The sequence below is a fragment of the Quercus robur genome, chromosome 12, assembly GCF_932294415.1.
Source record: "Quercus robur chromosome 12, dhQueRobu3.1, whole genome shotgun sequence".
Taxonomy (NCBI): Eukaryota; Viridiplantae; Streptophyta; class Magnoliopsida; order Fagales; family Fagaceae; genus Quercus; species Quercus robur.
Window position 1 is genome coordinate 29,359,674 of NC_065545.1, and position 25,690 is coordinate 29,385,363.

Sequence of the window (25,690 nt, forward strand, 5' to 3'; positions counted from 1 at the left end):
GGGCAAAATGCTGGAAAGTTTGTGAGAAATGAGCAAATGCCAATTTTGGCCTAAAACCAAGTATCATCGTTTATAGAGCAACGACTTAATGGTAGATGGACAACATATATAGCACTTGAAGAAGGTGCGAGAAGTATGAGATCGGTGGTGATGTCTCATGTCTAACAGCGGCAATTTAAAATTATGTTACTATATAAAAATGTTCCATTTCTATGCATGTGAAAATTGGAAGAGCATTTAGATTGTCATTTTAAGATAAACTAATCATATTTGCTAAGTTGCTCCATACCTCGAAACGATTTTGCATATTATAATTAGCACCTTCTCGTAATCTCTTAATAACCCAGGATATCTAGTACATTTATACATGCCCAATGTTCAATACACACCAGTGCAAGTGTGCAACACACAATTATACAAACCAATTCAATATGATCCATTCATTATTTAATTATGGGGTATCAAACGTAACTTAAATCAATTCCGACCATGTATTTATGCATGTGTTACAACTTACAAAGCTATCTTTAAACAATTCCAGCCAACAGTTGTCAGTTTATATGCGTCACAAAGTTATCTCTAAAATTTTGGTGATGAAAGTGAAACTAAGGCCTCTTCTAAGCAGATATTGATAGATCCAACATAGGTGGCATTTGTACCAAATAGATGGATCATGAAGAATGCGGTGATCGCCCAAGAGATAATTTATAGTTTCAAACACATGAAGAAAAAAATAAGGAACTTTCTAAGGGTAAAGCTCGATTTCCAGAAGGCCTATTTTAGAATGGAGTGTGGCTTTCTATTGTCTGTTTTAAGAGCTTCCGTATTTAATGAGAAACTAGCATGTAACTCATGGAAAAGCATAGATGCATTTAAAATTAAACACAATTTTTGTTATAAAAATATAAATAATTATTCAAATTATTAAAAAAAAAATAGCATGTAACATATGCATACATATGGATACATTTAAAATTAAACACAATTTTTATTATAAAAATATAAATAATTAGTCAAATTACTTTTTTTTTAAGTAAATGTAATTAGTCACATATTGAAATTCTTACCCAAATTTAATACTACTTATGATCATTTTTTTCTAATTTTTAATAAGATAGAATGTGTGGTGATCTTTGTTGTGTGGTGATTTTTATTAAGTATATGTGATTAGTTTTTTTTTTTTTTTTAATTTTATAGTTCATAATTATTTTTTTTGATACATAGTTCATAATATTAAATTTTTAGTATTTTGTACCCATTAACTCATTTGGATACATAGTTCATAATATTAGATTTTTAGTATTTTGCACCCATTAACTCACTTGGCACAAAGATTAAGAAATTTAAGTAGACACATGGCACAAACTTAAATGGATAATTATGGTGTAGTCTCTACATAAATTTAGACACATAACGTAAAATTGGATTTTAATTTCAAATTCTAATTGAACTTTCTCTAAGTTTTGCTTATTAATATATATATATATATATATATATATATATATATATATATACATAGACACGTAATGTTGGTGTACCAATTCATTTCATGTTATTCAATATACTTTGCTCCTAAATGGTTTTTCTCAAGTGTTTATAATTTGTATTTGTTTTTCTCAAGTGTGTAAAGTTTGACTTTATTTTTCAAAATAAATAAATAAATTATGCCCTATAGAACCTAATTGTGAGCTGTAATGCACTTTTCATATATAGAAAACACACTTAGAAAAATAAATATAAATAAATAAAGAAGAGACAAGTACTTCTCATGTGTAAATTATTCATTGGTGCGCACATGAATTCAAGATGGTTTTGATTTTGATTCTTTAAAAAGATTCTAGATGGTTTTTAAATAAATAAACAAAGAGGACAAAAGTACTTGTCATGTGTAAATCATTAATTAGCGCGCACAAAAATTCAAGATGGTTTTGATTTTGATTCTTTAAAAAGATTCTAGATATTTGTATTACGGGTGACCAAATCCGGCATGTAACGTGACATGAAATTAGTAAGTTATGAGTTGAGATTTAATAATTCGTATCATATTCAAGTTAACATGACTAACTCATTTAATAAAAGTATCATGTTTGTCTCCAACCCGCATAACTCGTTTGACCCGTCTAACTCATTTATTTAAATGTTATTTTGTCAATATACTCTTCAAAACTCAAGGTATATAAAATTATTAGTTGTTGTGGTTTTTTTGTTCGATATATTGTGATTAATTATATGTGATATTGAGATATATCCACTTCAGTTTTAAATAATTATTTGTGATATAGTTACTTGTTAATTCTAAATTTTATATTAAAAAATCTATTTGTTTGGTTTTTCATAGTTCAGATTTGGTTAATACTAAAATTTGTATTTTTTTCGCTTTGATAAAATCTGATAAACAAGTTGACACAACCGATCCGTTTCATAAATAGGTTGTGTTAGAGTTGAAGAATCCTAACTCGTTTAATAAACATGTTAAGTTAATGTCAACCTAAATAGTCGAATACTCATGAGTTGATAGTTGACACGACACAAACCCAAAACGGGAACACAAATTGTCACCCTTAAAATATTAAATGTTGAATTATGAACCATGCTTAAATTCTAGATATTCTGTGTACAATTTTGTTAATTTGTATATAATTTTATTTCATTTTTTTAATAGGAAAAATTTTATTTTATAAAATTTTAAATGCACTTTAACTTGAGTCCTTAGGACATTCATTGATGAAATCTATTACTTTATGAAAATTATACAATACTACAAGAGTACAATAATGGTGTACTCGCTCATCTCATATGAATGATGAGTTCCACTTTAATTAAATGAGTTCGAGTACTAGTACTGACCCATAATTTCTAATATGCAAAAGTCGTAGTAATGAGGTTGAGTAGTAGTAGCATGCCCTGCATGCTATGCATTGGTTGTATCCATGGGCTTACCAAAAAACTCAAGTGGCAATGTACTATAAGGTGTGGGGCAATATTACACAAGCGAGCCCTTTTTAAAAATTAAAAAAAAAAAGAAAAAAGAAAAAAGAAGAAGACAAATAACAAAACAAAACAAAAATGATGGTGTAGACCATTATTGTACAGTGGTGGACACTTTACTGCAGCCACTTTTATATGGACTTACCTTCTTTTTTTTTACTACTCATAATCGATTACTTCAACAGGTTGTGAAATTTAGTGTTAGTGTGTTACTTTAAAAACTTAAAGGAAGTGAATGACAATGTAATATGCTTCTATAGAATTGTTTCGCAATAGGTGTAGGAGGTTTTGCAGCACAATGCATGAAACTTTACTAATTCTTTCACTCCGATCTAAATTCTTCTGGATACTATGTGTTTTCGCCAAGGCAAAAAGCATGAATGAGGACTACTACTAAATTTTATTCTCTTTTTTTTTTTTTTTTTTTTTTTTTTGGGGGGGGGGGGGTGGGGGATTGAACGAACAAAAAAAAAAAAGAATAAAAATATGATCTATTAAAAACTGGGAAGCTTGTACTTTTCTTTATTTTTAATATATTTTTATCGTCTTTGGTCAAAAGAAAAAAAAATGCAATTTACTGTTGAAGGGATCTGATTTGTCTAATATATATATTTTTAAATGAAATTTATAGCAAAGTTGTGGGCTACGGAATTTCCATTTTTACGAATATGAGAAAAAATAACACTATAAAATTAAAAATACTCTACAACAATTTTAGCATCTTGAATAAGATGGTCAATACCGTATCGGTACATATATCAGTATCGAAACGTCACTATTTCGTACTAGTTTAAATACTGGCCGTACCAACCATATCGGTTGATTTCGAGCAATATCGGCCGATATCCAGTATTGGGCGTACCGGCCGGTACAGAAAAAAAGCTTTTTTATTTATTTATTTATTTATTTTAGTTTTGTAATTTTTGAATTTTTGTAAGAGCAGAATGATAACTTATAATTGCATTAACTTATTAGTATTATTTGTTTTCTTAGCATGCAATGAACAATTAAGTTTTCTGTTTTTTATATTGTGATTTTTTTCTTTCAATTGATGCTAAAGTCTAAAACCATGAATAATTTGTTATGAATTGAGATAATGTTTTATGGTAAATTTTTATATTTATTATAATATATACACACACATAGATACATACATATATATATATATATATATATATTAAAAATATCGGTAAACTCGAAACGGTACACCGGTATTGACTGGTACCGAAATATATCATTCCATTGATCAAACCAGTACAGCCACCGATACGAGATTGACCCCCTTGATCCTGAATCAAAAGACCGAAAGAAGCTATCGAAGGAGAGGACTCCTTTATTGCATTTATCACTATCTCCATATCCCCTTCTAAAATAGCCGAACTAATGCCTATTTCTAGAGAGAATTTCAAAGCTCTACCAACAGCAAGGGCTCCTAGCACCACAATAGAATGATAAAGAGAAACATGAAACACAATGATTTGAGCCGATTAAGAGCTAAATCTAATTAAATAAGTAAATTATGTTTTCTTACACCTAAAAGTAATTGAAAAAATAAAAGGTTATAGCATGCATAGTTGTCATGTGACTCGTCAATTTGTTTTTATTGTAATTAGAAATCCTAAATCTACCCCACCTCCCTCGTCCCTCCCCACATCTTGAACCGGAGGCGCCATTTGACCATCGAGTAACATTAGCTAGTTCTTATGTCATTTGAATATTATTATACAGTTTCTCAAAAAAATATATATTATTATACAAAAAAAATTTATAACAAAAAATATATATTATAATAATGTATTTTTTTTTTTTTGAGAAACTACATATTGTAAAAATATACAACGCGGTATTATTGCCCTAGCTCACTTAACAATTATTATCATTTACATTATAATTATCATTATTATTATGGGAGGGCTTTAAAAAAAAAAATTTATATTTAGAGGAGGGCTCAAGTGGCTGTTCTGTGCCAAAAATAGCGGCCTTACCCTAGGGCAGAAAGTTTTTGAATTTAACATTCTCTGACATTATATGTGCTCGCATCAAAAAATATATTTTTCTCAAATTGCCAAAAATTATATTAGGCTTAATTATACCAAACTTCAGCTTAGCGCTCTCTTGAAATTTGTGATTAAGGTTGCATGCAAGTCATTGTCCTGTACAATGTCTCCATGTATTCTCCAATGACCTTTCGGTTAAATTGGTTTTTTTTTTTTTTTTTTTTTTTTTAACAGAAAGATGTCTAAAGTTAAAATTCATCTACTCCCACTTCAAATATTAAAAAAAAAATATATAAAAAATTATGACTATAATAATATAATTAAGAGCATACATATCAGCTCGTACAAAAATTTCTGTCTATTTTATCATAAAATTTTACTTTTTCTAATTTTTCTCAACAAAAAATAAATAAATAAAAAAAGAAAAACATTTTTTTTTCTATTTTACATACTTTTCAAAATACCCTCACATCAAATTATTTATTTTACATTACATTTCATTAAAATATTACTTTTTCTTGATCTTTTAATTGTTTTTCTTTCTTCACACACAACAACCACCATCCACTCTCTTATTTTATTCTTGAGATACATAAAAAAGAATAAACAATTAAATGTAAAATAAATAGTCTCAGTGTAAATTTACACGATTATTGTAACAAACTTATAAATTTGCACAATTATATACATACTGATGTTGATATTTTTCTATTATACACGGATGTGAATGCTCTAATATTAGCCATTGTTATACTCTCTCTCTCTTCCCCCCCCCCCCCCCCCCCACGTGAGTGCGCGTGTTGTTTTGTTCTGCTTGTTTTCTATAAAAGAGAACAGTGAAGGATAGTGTTGTATTGTATCATTCTTCACTTTGCTCTTTTCTCCTGGTGAGCAGAGTTCATAAATAAAAATAGATTTCTTGAGCAGTATAATACGTTTTTGCCTCACTTGGCTCTTAATCCAAGCCTTGCATATAATTTTTAGAAGCAAAGCAATCCCCAAAAAAACTTCCCCTAGGTCCAAAACCTTTTCCATTGATTGGAAACCTCTTAGAGGTTGGTGACAAACCCCACAAGTCCCTAACAAAACTTTCCAAGGTCCATGGCCACATAATGAGCGTAAAACTAGGCCAAGTAACCACAATAGTCATTTCTTCAACAAACTATGGCCAAAGAAGTCCTTCAAATACATGGCCAACAATTGTCCAATCAAACCATCCCAGATGCACTCTGAGCACACAGACACAATAGATAGGCCAAAAATGTATTGACCCTTTTGGCAAATTAATTAATTAATTATCCAAGTAAATTAATTAAGTCAATTTAACATGCAATAGCGTGGTAGCAAAACAAATCACCAAATAACTAAATGCAACGGAAATTAAATTTGACACAGGTGATTTGTTTACGAATGGGAAAAACCACTGACGCAAAACCCTACCAACTGAATTTAAGGTCACTACTCCTAAGAATCCGCTATTATCAATCACAAACATTCACAAGTAAAAGGAATCACAGTAGCCAATACCAACTTACAGTTGAACCCTTACCCTAATACCCAATTGAACTTGTATTGTAGCGGCAACCTCTCTGTTTAATGCACGAATCCTAGTATGTGACTAACCAATGATGCACGGATCCCGGTACGTGACTAACACACTAACTTGAGGAAGATGTTGGCTGCAAAGTTCTTCAATTCATTCAACAATGAAGATCAGGAAGCTCCATGGTCACAAAACCCTTGGCATAAAGACGCAGCAGCTTCTACAAAAAATATGATGAATTAGAGAAATTTCTCTCTCCGGTCACAATATGCATGTATAATCACTTTTCATCACCTTGCATACTTGTGACAGCTCTTAAAATAATCCTTATATATGTCTAGGGTTGTGAGAAAAGAAACCCTACACAAATATTCATGGATATGCGTGTAATTAGATACAACTTGTGTTGGGCTTCTATCGAGCTTTAACAGTAATTCTCAATAGAAAGGATTTTGTCGAGCTTTAATGAGTAGCACATTCTTCACTTGTTTCTTGGTCTGATTTGCATGACTTCAATACTAAACTTGAAAACTTGTTTCTTGAAGTGATAAACTCATCCTAGATCTACTCAATTACAAGTAAAGTCCCTTTTTTCAAAGGATTAGCCAATTACATCAAATATGTCCCTAACAATCTCCCCCTTTGGCAATCCATGACAAAACCACAATAAACAAATGAATCATGAGAGAAGTCTTAAATCACTAAACTCAAAATCATTTGTTGAATTACAAAACAAATCTAGCCCTAATACAAACTCTTGAAAAAATTTGCAAGAAGAGAGTTCATGGCATGGTAGACTTTCACAACTTGTCTTTCTGAAACACTTAAACAAAACTTATCAAGGCATCATATATGAAACATAAATAAAGATTGCATACATAAAGAAACATGTATATAAAGAGAGAAAAGAAACAACACATGAAGAGATAGGTGAAGAAACATACATCATCATCATATATGATGATGTATGTGAATAAATGGTCACAAGACCAGTACACATGAGGCTAGTGTATAAAGAAAAGAAAAGTACATAAGAACCTCACTACATCCCTCAAAAAGTATAAACACTCCCCCTAACAAAAAAAAAATGTCCAATTCTAACTCTCCCCCTAAGTACAAGACTACTCTCATCCCAAAACTACTCCCCCTTTTTGTCAAGAATGACAAAAGGCAAGTCACCGAGAGGTCGTCATCTCATCATCACTAGAAGAGCTAGCATCCTCATCACCATTACCATCATCACCATCCTCATCTGCCGAAGCCTTTGGAGAAGGAGATGAAGAGGGAGCGAAACCATTAAGGCGAGCCTGTCATCATGCTATACGACCAACACGGGTGTTCACTTGACACATCTCATCAGTGAGAGAGTCAAGGCGAGCATCCATGTGCTGAAGCTGCGCCATGATGGCCTCTAAGGTCACACCAGCTGTCGAAGAAGAAGGAGCAGAGGTGGAAGGAGTTGAAGAAGAAGGAGCAACTGGATCTATCAAGACTTAATGAAGAAAGCTCAACAGAAAAGATATCTATCGAGGAGCTGTCGAGCTTGAAGAAAAGAGGTTTTTCAAGAAGGGAAAAACACACAAGACGAAAGCATAAATCAAGCTACTCACTCAAACATCAAACCAATAGATTAAGCTCTCAAAACTCATCTCAAACAAGATGTAAAGCATATAGATCCAAAACACACACTATTTCTATATTTGTTTTTATTTTTCAATTTTTTCTTTTATTTTTATTTTTATGGAAAGCAAAATAAACCAAAAACTGAAAAACAACCAAACAAAAACATAAAGAAACACAGAAAGCATAAAACTAAACTAACTCAAAACAAGAAAGCAAAACAAACAAGTAATGCATAAACAAAAAGAGAGAGAGAGAGAGAGAGAGAGAGAGAGAGAAAAGTGACTAAATCACTATGAACCTTTATCCTTTCACACCTTGGAAGAACATTTCCTTTGAGTGAACCTTTGATCCTGTGATGAGGGAGAAGAGTTGAAACCGTTCAAGTTTGAAAGGAACATGAAAGCCTTAAGATGATCTCCAAGATGAGCAAAAGAGGATAGAAACTGATTTTGGTTTCAGGACGAGATCATACTCTTGCTTTGTTGAGTGGCTAATCACTTGTAGCAATTTGAATGAGTATGTCCTGAAGCTCCACAGTGATGATAGAGATATGGCTTCTTCGGTTAAGACTTTTTGTTATTAACCTTCTTAGTCCTAGGGTTTCTAGTCTCTTTCTTTTCAAGCTTAGGGGGTGCTCCTAAAATAGATTTTCTTTTGTCCACGTTCTCAATAGCTATATCAGTTTTACATTCAGAATTAACATTATTTGTAGGTGAGACAAACAAAATAATACTAGAAGAGGCAATATTAGGAGAAGAGAAATCATACCCTAAACCAATTTTATCAAAAGCAGCTTTCTGAAAGCTTAGCATCTCATTGAGCTTTGCACTGGAAGTCCTCTCCAATTGAGCTCTAACTTGGAACAATTCTGCTTCAAGCTTCTTTGTGTTTTCAACAAGGAGGTTGTTCTCGAACCGCAAAGCTCTAATGGTTTGATTGGCTTCATCAACCTTGGTAGAGAGCTCCTCTTGATCTATCTCAACATCACTCAGCTTCTTAGTGCTCAGCCTATACAGTTTCTCAAGCTTCTCATAAACCTTGTACAATTTTGTATAGGTTGTATGGATGTAATCTTAATTGTCCATTTTCTTAAACTTAAAATCCACCAAGTTCTCTTCATCATCTACTGTTTCTGTAACCCCTTCAGTAGGATCAACTATAGCAGTGAAGGCATTTAAAATTCCCTTGTCATCACTGTCATCTGACTCAATCTCCGGCTCGGTGTCACTCAAGGTAGCAGCAAGAGCCTTGCTTTTCCCAACTGACTTGAGATATGTTGGACATTCTTGTTTCATGTGTCCAAAACCTTGACATCCAAAGCACTTTAGTCTTGAGGGAATAGTGTACTGACCGCCACCCTTAACTTCCTTCTTTCCTTTGTCTTGGCTCTTGAAATGAGAAGAACTGGATTGCTTACGGTCCTTATCAAATCCTTTCGCATTGGCATTCTTCATAAACTTCTTGAATTGCCTAATGATGTAGGATTTCACCTTGGAATCTTCATCATTAAAGGACTCATTAGTCTCATTACTTTTGGCCTTTAGTGCCATGCTCTTGCTTTTGCTTCCTTTCCCGATTCTAGTCAAACCTGTAAGGTTGAATTTAATCAACCATGTGTTGGCTTTATTCCATGACAAATTTTCTTGTAATATAGCACTTAGAAACCTTGTATTTAGGTGGGAATCATGTAAGGGTAGTGTGTGAGAGAGTGTGAAGAAATGCTTAAGACAGTGCAGTGAAGCAGAGACTCGCGGCTAGGACTCGCGGGTGGCTCGCGGCTTGCAAGCCGCCAAAAGTTGCTCACGTGCAGAGCATGCAGGGGAGCTGAACAGTCACGCCACCTGGAGCACTACACGACAAAAATCCAGACTGGCAATTAAGTTAGCTCGCGACTTGAACTCGCGACTCAGTCAAGTCGCGAGGTCAAGTCGCCAGCCAGCCCTGTTTTTTTTTGGAAAAACTGACTCTTCGCATTCCATTCTCACACCAGTATAAATACCCCTCATTCCCACAATATATGTGTGGCTATTCAGAAAGAAAAACCCTAAGAGAGGTTTCTTCAAAACACCCACCCAATTAGAGAGAGCTACTCATTCTTAGAGAGAAATCTTTGTAGTCTCTTCTCATTCCCTCTCTCATTGTCATACCTATTGAGAGGAGATTTCTATCCAAACACTACCCACACCCATTCAGAGTGTTGAGTGTCTTTGGAGCTTTGGGAAGCATTGGAAGATGCCAAGGATGGCGGATGCTACGGTCTAGTAGCGGAATCCGGTAAGCTAGAAAAGAAAAAGGTTCGGCGCAACCTCGTTGGAGCAAGAAGCTTGGAGGGCTTAGGTACATCGGGTAGATTAGGTTTGGAGGGTCTATTGCTGTTCATGTATCCCAACTACATTTTCTAGTGGATTATTGACCGCTTGGAGGGCGACGGAGAGGTTTTACGCCGAGGGCTTCGGTTTCCTCTTCAATAACACATCGTGTGTTGTCCTTGTGTTTGCATCTCTCTTTCCTTTATCTTTGCCTTTTATTTTCTGCTGTGGATGTGATTTATAATTGGCTTAGATTGATTTCCAATTCTATTTATAGCTTATGTTCATTTTCCGCACACTAGTTGTTTGTCATAAAGCTTGAATTGGTTATTTTGTTTTTGGGGGTCTAAACGTTCAAGGGTGTTTATACACGTTTTTTGAACTTTCAAAACCCAATTCAGAGGTTTGTAAGTTGCCAACCAGCTCCGTCAAAGGAATAGAGTCAATATCCTTTGATTCTTCAATGGCACTGATCTTGGCATGAAATCTTTCAGGTAGAGACCTTAGCACCTTTCTTACAACATTGGATTCGGGAATAGTTTCCCCAAGATTAAAGGCTGAGTTGACTATGTCCTTTAACTTGGCATAGAATTCATCAAATGACTCATCCTTCTCCATTTTAATCTCTTCAAAGTTCATAGTAAGCCTTTGAAACTTTGAATTCCTGACAGCCTTAGTCCCTTCATAGGTTGTTTAGAGGATACTCCATGCTTCCTTAGCAATTTTAGTAGAGGATATCTTCTTGAACTCCTCATTGGTGACCGCATTGGAATAAAGCATTTAATGCTTTACTGTTGAAGTTTGCCATTTTGATCTTTGCATCTTCCTAATCAGCTAGCGCTTCCTTTGGCTTAGTTCAGCCAATCTCCACAGCTTGCCACACCTTCTCATCTAAAGACTGTAAGAAAGCTCTCATATGTACTTTCAAGTATGCATAGTTAGTGTCATCAAATAAATGAGGTATAATTAGAGATTGTCCTCTATTCATGACAAACGGGGGTCAATGGATCACACAGCAAAGATTAATCCTAATCAGAGTGTGCCTACTCTGATACCACTTAATAGGCCAAAAAATGTATTAACCCCTTTGGTAACTTAATCTAATTAATTTGCCAAGTGAAATTAATTAAATTCAATTTCATGCAATAAGCGTGGTAGCATAAACTAATCACCAACTAAGTTAAATGCAGCAGAAAATAAATTTGACATAAGTGATTTGTTTACGAATGTGGAAAACCACCAAGGCAAAACCGCACCGGGTGAATTTAAGGTCACCACTCCTAAGAATCTACTATTATCAAAACAAGCGGTTACAAGTAAAAGGAATTTTAGTACCTAATACCAACCTACAATTGAACCCTTACCCTAATACCAAATTGAAATTGTGATGTAGCTACAATCTCTCCTTTCAATGCACGAATCCTAGTACGTGACTAACCAATGATGCACGGATCCAAGTACGTAACTAACACACCGATTTGAGAAAGATGTTGGCTGCAAAATTCTTCAGTTCATCTAAAAATGAAGATCAGGAAGCTTCTTGGTCACAAATCCCTTGGCTCAAAAACACAATATCTTCTAGAGAGAATATGATGAATTAGAGCGAATTTTGTCTTCGGTCACAATTTGCATGCACAATGACTTTACATCACCTTGCATCACCTTTTATGGCTCTTAAAATAATCACTATATATATCTAGGGTTGTGAGAAAAGAAACCCTATTCAAATACACATGGATATGCGTGAAATCAAATTTGGAAATATAAATTTTGTAATTTTCGATAGATACTGCTTCTATCGAGCTGCTGTTGAGCATCAACAATAAACCTCGATAGATATAATCTGTCGAGCTTTAATGAACAATACTTCTTCACTTGTTTCTTAGACAGATTTGCATTGCTTCAATACTAAACTTGAACTCTTGGTCCTTGAAGTACTAAACTCATCATAGATCTATCTAATTACAAGTAATGTACGTTTTGTCAAAAGATTAGCCAATTTACATAATATATGTCTCTAACATGTTCCACATATGTCCTAACAGACTTGTACTGTAGCGGCAATCTCTCCGTTCAATGCACGAATCCTAGTACGTGTCTAACCAATGATGCACGGATCCCAGTACATGACTAACACACCAACTTGAGGAAAATGTTGGTTGCAAAGTTCTTTAGTTCATCCAATAATGAAGATTAGGAAGCTCCTTGGTCACAAAAACCTTGGCATAAAGACACAGTAGGTTCTACAGAGAATATGATGAACTAGAGCAATTTCTGTCTCCGATTACAATATGCATGTATAATCACTTTTCATCACCTTGCATCCCTGTGACGACTCTTAAAATAATTCTTATATATGTCTAGGGTTGTGAGAAAAGAAACCCTACACAAATACTCATGGGTATGCATGTAATCAGATCTGGAAAACCTGATTTCGTAATTCTCGACAGATACAACTTGTATCGAGCTTCAGCAATAATTCTCGATAGAAAGGATTTTGTCAAGACTTCTGTTGAGCTTTAATGAGCAGCACATTCTTCACTTATTTCTTGGTCAGATTTGCATAACTTCAATACTAAACATGAACACTTATTTCTTGAACTACTAAACCCATCCTAGATCTACCCAATTACAAGTAAAGTACTTTTTGTTAAAGGATTAGCTAATTACTTCAAATATGCCCCTAACAACAACGAGTTTAGCTTGGCAAGTACACCTATTTCAACCCGGTGGAGAAAACTTCGCAGAATATGCATGGAACAACTATTCGTCAATGGGACAATGGATGCTAACCAAGCTATAAGGCACAAGAAGGTGCAAGACCTCCTAGCTAATACTCATCAAAGCAACCTAAATGGTGAAGTAGTAGATATTAGGAGAGCAGCTTTCAAGACCACGCTTAATCTATTATCAAACACCATTTTTTCGGTGGATTTGGCTAACTCCAATTCTGACACGGCTAGAGAGTACAAGGAGATCGTTTGGAATATCATGAAAGAGGTTAGGAGACCAAACTGGGCAAATTATTTTCCTGTGTTAAAAAAGATGGACCCCCAACGCGTAAGGCAACATATGGAAGATCACTTTGGAAAGATGTTAGACCTCTTTGACCGCATGATTACCTAACGTCTCCACCTGAGAAAAGTGTGTGGTTCTAACACAAGCGAGGATATGTTAGACACCCTACTCAACATTAGTGAACAAAACAATAAGGAGATGGAAAAAACTAAGATAGAGTGATTGTTCCTGGTCAGTATTATTTATTGAGTATTGTTTATTACCTACAAACTGTTTTACATAATTTAACACACACCTCGAAAGTAATTGAAATCATGACTTGAAGTCACAATTTTCAGCTTTAAGGTGTGTATAAGTATAAAGCTATGTAAAATAGTTTATGTATAATAAATTTAACCCTTATTTGTTACCCTTTTTGCTTTGTCTGGAATTTTTTTCATAATTTTTTCTTTCTTCGGAAGAAGAAGAAATTTTATTCAAATTCAAAGAACAATACCTGTTGTAGCAAGTAAAGAGCTTTGCTCTAGAGCACCTTCACTCTCTCACATACTATAAAAACTTTTGTCTCATTTTTTGTGTTCAATGTTATGCTCTATCACGTTTTTAGATTTAGGCTGGCAAACCATAAGTAAAAGTGTCTTATTTTGTGCTTTGAGAGTGTTTAAGTGTCGTCAAGATTGTTACCCAAGTGTTGAAGTTTATTGTACAAATCAAAGTTGTTCAACACCTACCGAGGCCTAAATTCAACAAATTGAGCTTAAACTCGACCAATCGAATCTTAGGTCTAATGAATTGTGATTTCAACTGATTAAGTGATTAGGGTTTCATGCAAACAAGTCAAATACATTTAAGCAAACCCTAATGCACGTTAAAAATACTTTTGGAGTTGCTCTCATATAGATTTAAAGGCTTTGTGCCTCTTGCTTTGAAAATCCTCTATCAATTCTTGGAGTTGTGAACTGGAGGTTCACATTGCAACATCTCTATAATTGAGGAACATTGTAGACTCGAAGCTGTATTAGGTAATTTTAGTAAGTTTTACCTAGAATATGGTTATTTGTTATTGTAAAACTTCTAATAAGTTAGTGGATTTGGTTTACCTTGGGATTAATAGGTTAAATTTTTCCTGGGTTTTTACTGTGGAATTCTGATTCCATTGGTTTTCCTGGACATCATATATTATCATCTTCTGTATTTCCACAACATTACTATATGCTCAATATTGGTAATTGTCTGGTTAACCAAGGTTGTTTATAATTTATTTAATTAACAACTTGGCCTGAAAATTGGTTAATAACTATTTTAACAAGGTCTAAAATTTTTACACCCTTGGTTTCCCTACCTCAAGAGGTACAAAAACAACACAAGAGAGCTTGTCAAGCTTCAACTTTTAGAGTTTCTTCCTTTTCAATCAAGTCTAAAATTTTAACAATTATGCCTATAGGTTCGTTAATTCTGCTTCCAACAATCTCCCTCTATATATGCTCTTGCTTTTTTATTCTTCATTTTCTGAATTGCTAATATTTTTATTTCACTCTTTTTTCAATCAGTATCAAGTTCTGTTTTCAAAACTTGGAAATAATAGGTAGTTGATGCAACTTGATTGAATTTTAAAGAATTTATTAGAATAAAGTTATTTTCCATTTCTATGCAATAGTTTAAACTACTTTGTGAATTTTGTCACTAAAGGCACTAAATATAGATGAGCAAAATCTACATTAGTTGTGTAGCATATTAGTATGGGCACAAATCCTTATGATGCTACATATTAAAAAAAAAAAAAAAAAAAACCATTTAGCACATGACTATGGGAGTAAACTATATTGTATATGTATTATAGGATATTTCTATAAAAATATACATTTGTCTATATTACACTAGATTAATGAGAATTTTACTATTAGTACTGATAGTAATGATTTCACTTATTTAGTTTCTCGTAATATTTGAGCTTTATGGTTCTTTTTAAATAAGGTTGCTTTTGAATCAATTTGTATTTATGCTAATGGTGTATATATACTGAGAATTTTAATACTAATGGCAACAAAGCTTTTTGATAAAATCATGACACAAACTTTATTTGGGGGCTACAAAAGTAGAAAATAAAAATTTTGGAAATATATAGGTTATCTATTTATCTTAATTATTGAGAGCAAGGAGTGCATCTCATAAACAAAGATGGAGTGATTCTACTTTTGTCTGCAAAGTTTTGCAAGGCAAGAAGGTTATGATGGGAGAGCTTTAGTTGTAGAGCCAGATAGAAGAATGAAGCAATTTGAGAGAGGCTCTTTGGTATACAGTGTAGAGTCTGCATCAATATGTTTGCACTTTTTTTCTCATATTTAGTGTTAGGGTCATATTTTCTATGTAATTGGCTAATCCTTTGACAAAACGAATTTTACTTGTAATCGGGTAGATCTAAGATGGGTTTAATATATCAAGAAGTATGTTGATCAAACATATCAAGTGGTATTTTTAAAGTCATGAAGATTGATCCAAGAAACAAGTGAAGAAAAGCTATTTCATTAAGTCTCAATAGAAACTCGACAAATATTGCTATCGAGGTTAAATGAAGAAGCTCAACACAAGCTCGATCTATCAAGAATTACGATTTTAGAATTCCAGATCTGAAATTCGGCCCAAGCTGATGTATTTGCTTAGAGTTTCTTTTCTCACAATCCTAGACATATATAAAACTTATTTTAAGAGTCGTCACATACAGATATAGAGACCAAGAGTTTATTTTTTCTCTGTGAAAAGCTACTGCATTTGTACGCCATAGGGTTTTGTAATCATGTGCTTCCTGATTTTCATTATTGATGAAGTGAAGAACTTTGCAGCCAACAACAATCATTCAAGTTGCTGGAGTTAGTCACATACTAGGATCTGTGCAAAAGAGTTAGTCACAGATTGGAAATTTGTGCATCAAAGAAAAGAAGGATACTACAAGATCAAGTCCAATTGGGTATTGGAGCAAAAGTTCAATTGTAGGTTGGTATTTTGGGATAGGCCAGGATAATGGTAAGATTCCTCATACTTGTAACCACTTGATTATTGATTAGTGGATTCTTAGGAGTAGTGATCTTAAATTCACCCAGTGGGGTTTTTACCTTGCTAAAGGTTTTTCCCATTTGTCAACAAATCACTGTGTCTATTTAATTTCCGCAGCATTTAGTTTATTTGGTAATTTGTTGGTGCCTCCATGATTTTCATGTAATTTGACATAATTAATCAACTTAGGTAATTAAGTTAATTAACCGGGGTCAAGCTATCTTAACCCAAAATTTAGTATGATAACATAAGCAAAAGTCTTATGAAGAAGGTTATTTGTTTTTGTAAAATATAGTTATTGAAGTTGCCTCAAACCAATTTGATAAGATTTTGTTGAGTTGATATTATGATTATTGGTTATTAGTGCATGTCTCATATTTTTACTTTTTGTTAGTGTTTCTTTTAGATGTGATATGTCATCTTTGGATTTGAATTATTACACCTTTTGTTGTGTAGGCAATAACCAATGCTCTGAGAACATCAAAAACATTATTGTTGTGTAAGCAATAACCAATATTAGAGCATAAAAAATGGATATAGATTAAATTATTGCATTTGGCTTCTAATAAATTCTTTTGAAAGCACTATTAACAGTGCCATTCATTTAATCATTGAATTGACAAAAATTAATTTTGCTAAAATTTTAGTAGTACTAAAAACTTTCTTATGTATCACATAGATTAACAATAAGTTTCACATAAATATGAGTATTATATGTGAAACCCACATATAAAGTCAATTTTTATGTAAAAAGAAGATGCTTTTAATCCTATCAAAAAAAAAAAAAAAAGATGCTTTTAATAAAGTAAACTGATATTAAACAAATTTGATTTAAATAAGGTTTGATTTTTTCTAAACAAAATTTAGTTAAATTAGGTATATTCTTTTTCTACAATTCTCTAATTAACTTTTTATTATTAACATTTATTGAATAATATATATAAATATATTTTTTTGGTTGAACTTGATGGGTAGTGGTGGTCACAAAACTGACAACTCTTTTTTTTTTTTAATTTTTTTGGATAGGAGACAAGACTCAACATATTTTGGGGGTGTCTGTTGTAAACAGACAATTTCAATTCGACCAGTATTTTAAGTGGAGCAAACCTTCAAAAATTCGAAAAACCTCAAATATATCATTAGACAAAAATACGTCTAAACTTTATCAGAATAATTTGTTTTTTTTTTAGAAAGTTTATCAGAATAATATAACACGACCAAAGTCCAAACTTCCTATAAAATAATATTGCACGCATCTCTTTTTCTTTTCTTTTTTCTTTTGTTTTTTCGTTTTTTTTTTTTTTGGTAAACCATATCGCACGCTTCTCACTTGAATCACATGCATAGATTTTGGCTTTTCAGTACATTATCATTTGGATTCTCTCCACCAACCCTACTGAACGAGTTGACGAATCACGTGGATTTGGATTGAGATCACCTAATGCTATTGTTCTGAATGGCTAAGATTTTTTCTTTTTCTTTTTTATTTTTGGTTAGAACTGAATATACTCATAAATTAGGAATTAATAGATCTGTTACAAAATATATTAGCCTTATCAAAGGTTAATAAAGTAGCCACCATAGGTGGTGGTTCAACAAAAACAACAAAAGAAAAACTACTACTTGATCTCATTCTGGTCAGTGTGAATCGATTGACTTTACTGTATGTGTGCTCTAAAAAAATCAACTTTCGATTTTAACTTTTAAATAAATAAAGTTAAAATAAACAAAAAATTAAAAAGTAGAAAATGGTAATAAAAAATTTTTAGTAGAAAGAGGTAATTACAGTGTAATCCAAATCCGATTTGGATTGTCTGCAACTTTGGATTACACACCAAATTGCCAAATTGGTCAGACATATCATGTCATATTAAATGTCGGATTTCGTCTACTTTCAGTACTTTTTTAACTAAAATTTTCTTTATTTTAATAAGAGATTATCATGTTACCTACTAACTAAATAAAATATATATATTAAAATCCACTACCACTTGTCATTGTATATTTAAATCAAAAGAATATGTCTAATTAAAAAAGTACTAGAGGTAAGCCAAACCCTTAAATGTCTGTTTGGGAATAACTTATTTAACTGAAACTGAAAATTCTTTACTGAAAGTACTGTAGATAAAGTTAAAGGGTAATTGAAATAGTATAGTGAGATTCATAAATAATATAAAAAATACAATGGGACATATGAATAGTAACAAAAATAAATTAAATAGTAAAAAAAATTAGCATTTTAAGTCAATGCCAAATGTAATTTAAGATATGCCAAATCCTCCAAAATAAAAAAATAAAAAAGATATGCCAAATCCACAATAAAATTGACTGCCTCCATAATTATAATTAAAAAAGATTGCCCCTCAAGGAAAGGAAAATGACTTCGTAATTCTGCTGGAGCCATTATCCATTTATTGCATTATTGGACAATTACGAGCTCATCCACGTCTTCTTCTTTCTCTATTGTGTGGGTCTTGGACCTTGGTGTACTATTTCATCATTTTCAAGGCATAAAATTACTCGAGGATATCAAAAGGGGTTGTTAATCTAAGTGGTTTTCCAGTTTGAGTGTTATGCCAATCCAGTGATCGTTTACCTCAATTACTTTTTTTAATTGAAATCTCCTTTTGTTTTAACGAGAGACTATCACATTACCTATTAACTAAATAAAATATAGATATTAAAACTCGCTACCATTTATCATTGTATATTTAAATCAAAAGAACATGTTCAATTAAAAAAGTACTAGAGGTAAGTCAAACCCTTAAATGTCTGTTTGGGAATAACTTATTTAACTAAAACTGAAATTTTTTTACTGAAAGTACTATAAATAAAGCTAAAGGATAATTAAAATAGTACGGTGGGACTCATAAATAATATAAAAAATACAACGGGACGTATGAATAGTAACAAAAATAAGTTAAATAAAAAAATAAAAAAAACTGACATTGTAAGCTAATGCCAAATGTAATTTAAGATATGCCAAATCCCCCAAAATAAAAAATAAAAAAAAGATATGCCAAATCCACAATAAAATTGACTGCCTCCATAATTATAATTAAATAAGATTGCCCCTCAAAGAAAGGAATATGACTTTGTAATTCTGCTGGAGCCATTATCCATTTATTGGACAATTACGAGCTCATCCACGTCTTCTTCTTTCTCTATTGTGTGGGTCTTGGACCTTGGTGTACTGTTTCATCATTTTCATGGCATAAAATTACTCGAGGATATCAAAAGGGGTTGTTAATCTAAGTGGTTTTCCAGTTTGAGTGTTATGCCAATCCAGTGAAGCTGTCCGTGGGGCACTTGTTTAATAAGGCTTTAAGAAACCTGTGCTGTTGGTTCCAAATATATGTGCGATTGTATTAACTTTTTTTTCAAAATTTGAACCGTTTGAGTCTAAAACGAATAAAAACAAAAGATATAGCTAGAGAAAAGGAGAGAACATAAGCAAAGAAAAATACATGGTTTGGTCTGAATACAAATCTTCTATCTTACTTTTTGTTTCATTATTTGTTCCACCAATTACAACTTATCATATATTTATTTGGCTTCATTTTTTAAAAAATAACCAAAGTCTCAAATAGAAAAGAAAAAAAAAAATTAAAAGATAAAGAATGGAAATTACATGATTTAGTCTAATAGCGTACAATCATAAAGCTCTTCCTGACCAAATTTTTATTATTCAAAATTATCATATTAGATATTACAATGAAATTAAAGTAAGGTGTATTTTGGAGAAATAACACATTGGGAAAATTTCAATTGAGTAGTTAATAACTTAATATATTATATAAGAACACTACTTAATGCATAGGTGTGAAATTGATTGTAGTCCTAGCAGTTTTTCAGAATGTCTTGACTAGTTCTTTTTCTAACCCCTATATACAATCCTTCGTATTACACTTTTGAAAGCAAGTTGTAGAATTTGACTGCCCTTCAATTGACCTCCGAACGATCAAAACAGGACTACTTCTCAATTAAGGATAGACAAATCTAGGATTGGAGTCTGGGGTGTTTTAATGAAGCCAGTCTCATGAGTATATTGAACCCTAATTAAAAGCCCATATAAGGGGCCTTTATGCATGACTTCAAGAGTTGTTGCGAAGCCAACTTTTTAGAGCTATTCAGGGAGAACATCAAAGCCTCCACCTTCTAACATGTGAGTTCACAGAGCAATTAGGAAAAAAAAAAATGTTCTACGATGTTGCTATCGCCATAGTAAGGATCAAAGCAATAATTACTGGCCTAATACGTCACTATAGTATTAGTCAATGGTTCAGTCATGAGGTGTTGGTGCATCATCTATGAAGGCATCCATATATTGAAGATTTCATAGGTTTTGGAGTAATAGAAGGATTCAACTATAACTTCATCTACCAAGTAAAGTCTAGGTATAAAGGTTTTATAGTATTTTGTGAAATTTCTCTTATTATAGTAAATTGTATTGTTGCATATATAAGGTTTCCCTCATAGTAATTTTTTCTTTGGACTGTTCTCTATTGCTTTTCTACTTTGTAAACATATGCTTGTTTTCTTTTTTTTTGGTTTCCCATCGTGTTTCCTCAAGATTTTCAACTAGAGACTAATCGCTGTTCGTGTCGAGTGGGCCCACGAAGAGATAAAGCACTGGCCCAAGAAATTCTTTTCAAAGTGTAGGTAGCATGACTCGAACTAGGGAGCACACCTAGTCGAGTCCAGTACAAGCACTTTAAGACCAAGAACCCAACCAACTTGGCCAACCCCTGGTTACATATGCTTGTTTTCTTCACTTTATTGTTATTGCTTTAAATATGGTGATTACTAATCTATAGTAATTAACATATGCTAATCGATCATACATAATTGGTTAACTTAAGAAGTTGATAAAGTCTTAAATTAACCACGAGCAAGAGGGTGACATTTATTTTTCATACAACATTTTCAAGAACATGACAAAAAATAGAAAAATCAAACAGTTTTTTGAGAACGTTTTTTGTAGAAATAAATTTCGCCCAAGTCTATCAGCAGTATGATAGTTGGAGACTCTTAATCTCCACGAGGACCAAGACAATGATATCATGCAACCTCATGCATACATAATCCGCTGTAGTATGTGTTCGTGTCTCTTCCTAGTCGACTGGTTCTTTGTCTAACCACTTATCTTCGAACATCGTGTTACAGTACTCTTCAATATATTTTATTATTATTAGAAATATACTTTTGACTCTCAGATATATTTTTTGGGTTGATAGAAAGAAACAAAGAATTGTAGAGTGTTTCCATAGTTATGTCCAGATGAAAAACGTCAACTCAATTACCTTTATTTATTTTTTGTTCTTCCAAAAATAGGTGGCGCTTATTGGTACTGTTAGAGCAAGTGGGTGTGTTTTTCTGCTCTGCTTGCTGACTATAAAGGAACAGCGGTGAAGTATAGTGTTGTATCACTTTTCACTTTGTTCTTCTCTCCTGGTGATCAGAGTTCAAAGATAAAGATGAATTTCTTGAGCGGTATAATATGTCTTTGCCTCACTTGGCTCTTAATCCAAGCCTTGCATGTAATATTAAGAAGCAAAGCAATCCCCAAAAGGCTTCCACCAGGTCCAAAACCTTTTCCATTGATTGGAAACCTCTTAGAGCTTGGTGACAAACCCCACAAGTCCTTGGCAAAACTTTCTGAGGTCCATGGTCCCATAATGAGCCTAAAACTAGGCCAAGTAACCACAGTAGTCATTTCTTCAGCAGCTATGGCTAAAGAAGTCCTTCAAATACATGACCAACACTTGTCTAATCGAACCATCCCAGATGCAATCCGAGCCAAAAGACATGACGAGTTTAGCTTGCCATGGATACCTGTTTCAACCCGGTGGAGAAATCTTCGCAGAATATGCATGGAACAAATATTCTCCAACAAGACTCTTGATGCTAACCAAGCTATCAGACACATGAAAGTGCAAGACCTCCTAGCTGATACTCATCAAAGCAGCCTAAACGGTGAGGCAGTAGATGTTGGGAGAGCTGCTTTCAAGACCACGCTTAATCTATTATCAACCACCATTTTTTCGGTGGATTTGGCTGACCCAAATTCTGACACGGCTAGAGAGTACAAGGAGATCGTTTGGAATGTCATGAAAGAGATTGGGAGACTAAACTTGGCAGATTATTTTCCCGTGTTAAAAAAGGTTGACCCCCAACGTGTAAGGCACCGTTTGGCAGTTCACTTTGGAAAGATTTTAGAGCTCTTTGACCGCATGGTTAGCCAACGGCTCCACTTGAGAGAAGTGTGTGGTTCTAAGACGAACAAGGATGTGTTAGATACTCTTCTCAATATCAGTGAAGAGAACAGTGAGGAGATGGACAAAACTACGATAGAGCGTTTGTTGCTGGTCAGTATTATTTCTTACCCTCTCTGCTTCTTCTTGAATTTCTTTCAATTTTTTTTCTTTGGATGAATAAGAAATTTTATACGAATTCAAAGAACAGTACATGCAGCCTTGATTTTTGCTTGGATAAAGGAAATTAACACAAAAAATTTATATATGTGATGTGTCAAAATGTTAACGGTACTAAGTGATGTCAATAAATAAGAACCATTAAAAACTTACCAACTTAATTGCTGTGAAATTTTTGCAATTTAGACTCTTTAGGATGGAAATAGTACATTTTTTTCAACTTAATAGAAACAGAAGTTTCAGAACAAATCATATTAATTTCCGAATACAAATCAACAAAAATCTTCAGAGGCGTAACAAGTTGACTTGTCCACTTTTTAGCTAAGGTGTATACACACTTATTCGCTTCTGTAGCAATGATTTTTCCTCACTTGAGAAATTTGGAAATCAGTAACTTGCAATTATCAACAAGAGAGGAAATGGACCATTAGTAGAATTTTTGTTCGAACATGACAATTGACATCCACTACAGATCTAGCATCCACTTCAATTTCAACAACTGCTAAAGATAAGCTTTGACAAAAGGGAGTGAGGTGAGTGGAATGTTTTTTTTCCATGAAAACATCAGTATCTCTAGCAAAACTCTGCCACAGACAAAAGTACACTAGGACAATCTCTTTAATAGTTAGTTATTTACTGTACTATAATAAATGATGAACATGGTTTGTGAACATGGGTTAGGACCTATTTGTTGCGGCCACTGATACAACTTCAGCCACACTAGAATGGGCAATGGCAGAGCTACTCCACAACCCAGAGGCATTGTCAACAGCCAAAGCAGAGCTAGAGCAAGTAATTGGCAAAGGTAACCCAGTTCAAGAATCAGACATTCCTCGGTTACCTTACTTACAAGCAATAGTCAAAGAAACATTGCGGTTGCATCCAGCAGCTCCTTTCTTACTTCCTAGGAAAGCCCAAGTAGACGTAGAAATCAGTGGCTACGTTATCCCAAAAGGTGCACAAGTGCTAGTGAATGCATGGGCTATAGGACGAGACCGGAGGTCATGGGACAACGAAAAATCATTTATGCCAGAAAGGTTTTTAGGGTCAGAAATTGATGTTAAAGGGCTGAACTTTGAGCTAATACCATTTGGTGGTGGAAGAAGAACATGTCCTGGTTTGCTACTGGCAATTCGAATGTTACACTTGATGTTGGGTTCGCTCATGCAGGCATTCAATTGGAAACTTGAAGATGGGGTTAATACTGTTGACATGGACATGGATGACAAGTTTGGCATAACCTTACAGAGAGCTCATCCTCTAAGAGCTGTCCCTATTCCAGTGTAAAAATGGTTGAAGAATTTACTTAGTTGCAGCTAGTTGTATTGTCTCCTATAATCCATTCACGGTGTCAAATAGGTTGAATAATGTACGTAATTGGTTGTCGATTAAATTACTACTGGCCCCTACCCCTACAGTACAATGTTAATCATATGGGTCACGGGTGATTATGTTTTTGTCGTTTTCTTCTTTTTTTATCTTTTTTTTTTTTTTTGGCAGAAAAGGTTAGTAGTTTTTATCAATGTATCAAATAATGCAATATTCAATTCACTAAAGCATTTCCTGTGCTTCATGAATCACACGACCATACCTGGTATGGCTGGGCATGGGGTTAAATAACCAAATTGGTGATTGCATAAAACCAATATTTCTCCTTAATTTCGTGTTAAAAACAAATATAAAAAAATTTGAAAATTACAACAACAAATATATATACATCATTCACTCATTATGAGGTCAAATATTTGTGAACTTTCTATAATAATTCCGTAGGAGCTTTGACATTTTTCTATTATCAAATAAATAAATTATATTATATTATATATATATATATATATATATATATATATATATGTTGCTCCAAATTCAAGAGGATTTAATGATCTCAATTAATGAAATTGAATAATAAAGAATATTGCTAAGGTACTATGAAGTTTAGTACTCCCAAATTTTTATAATATATGTTGCAAGGTTGAATTTTATCAACCATCTTGTTGGTTTTATTCCGTGCCAAATTTACTTGTATTTTAGCAATTAATAACCCTATATTTAGATGTGAATCATGTAAGGGAAGTGAGTGAGAGAATGTGAAGAAATGCTCAAGATTGTGCAAGGATGCAGAGACTCGCGGCTGGACTCGTGGGTGACTCGCAACTGGCAAGCCGCCAAAGTTGGCACACATGTGGAGCATGCAGGGAAGCTAAAGAGTCATGCCAACTGTTGTACTACAGGACAAAAGTCCCAGGCTAGCTAGGCCGTTAGCTCGCGGCTTGAACTCGCGATTCATCCCAGTCGCGAGGTCAAGTCGCCAGACCACCCTATTTGTGAAAAACTGACTTTTCACATTCCTTCTCACCCTACTATATATATACCCTTATACCCACAATATTCTTAGAGCTTTCAGAGAGAATTTTGAGAGAAAAACCCTAGAGAAAAACAAGATTGATTCATCCACAATCTTTACATAGAGACTCTTCAAATTCCTCTACTCTCTTCCTCTCCATTGTCAAATCCTTGAGAGGTATATTACCAAAACATTTTCTCATCATACCCATATTTGTGAGAAGGTCATTTTGTGTTTGGGAAGCAGTTAAGAAGGGACCAATTTCATATTGGTAGATGCTATGGTCAAGTAGCGGAATTCGGTAAGTTAAAGAAGAAATAAGTTCGGCGTAACCTCGTTGGAGTAGGAGCTTGGAGGGCTTAGGTACATTGGGTAGATTAGGC

At 33.5% G+C, this 25,690-nt stretch overlaps 1 protein-coding gene across 1 annotated transcript; it reads left to right on the top strand.

Annotated features, from left to right (window-relative positions):
• Window positions 1-21,804: 21,804 nt before the first annotated feature.
• On the top strand, window positions 21,805-24,540 carry LOC126709804 (geraniol 8-hydroxylase-like). The gene is made up of 2 exons (XM_050410146.1): window positions 21,805-22,897; window positions 23,645-24,540. The coding sequence occupies exons 1-2, from the start codon at window positions 22,007-22,009 to the stop codon at window positions 24,248-24,250; spliced, it is 1,497 nt and encodes a 498-aa protein (XP_050266103.1). The 5' UTR covers window positions 21,805-22,006; the 3' UTR covers window positions 24,251-24,540.
• Window positions 24,541-25,690: the final 1,150 nt, after the last annotated feature.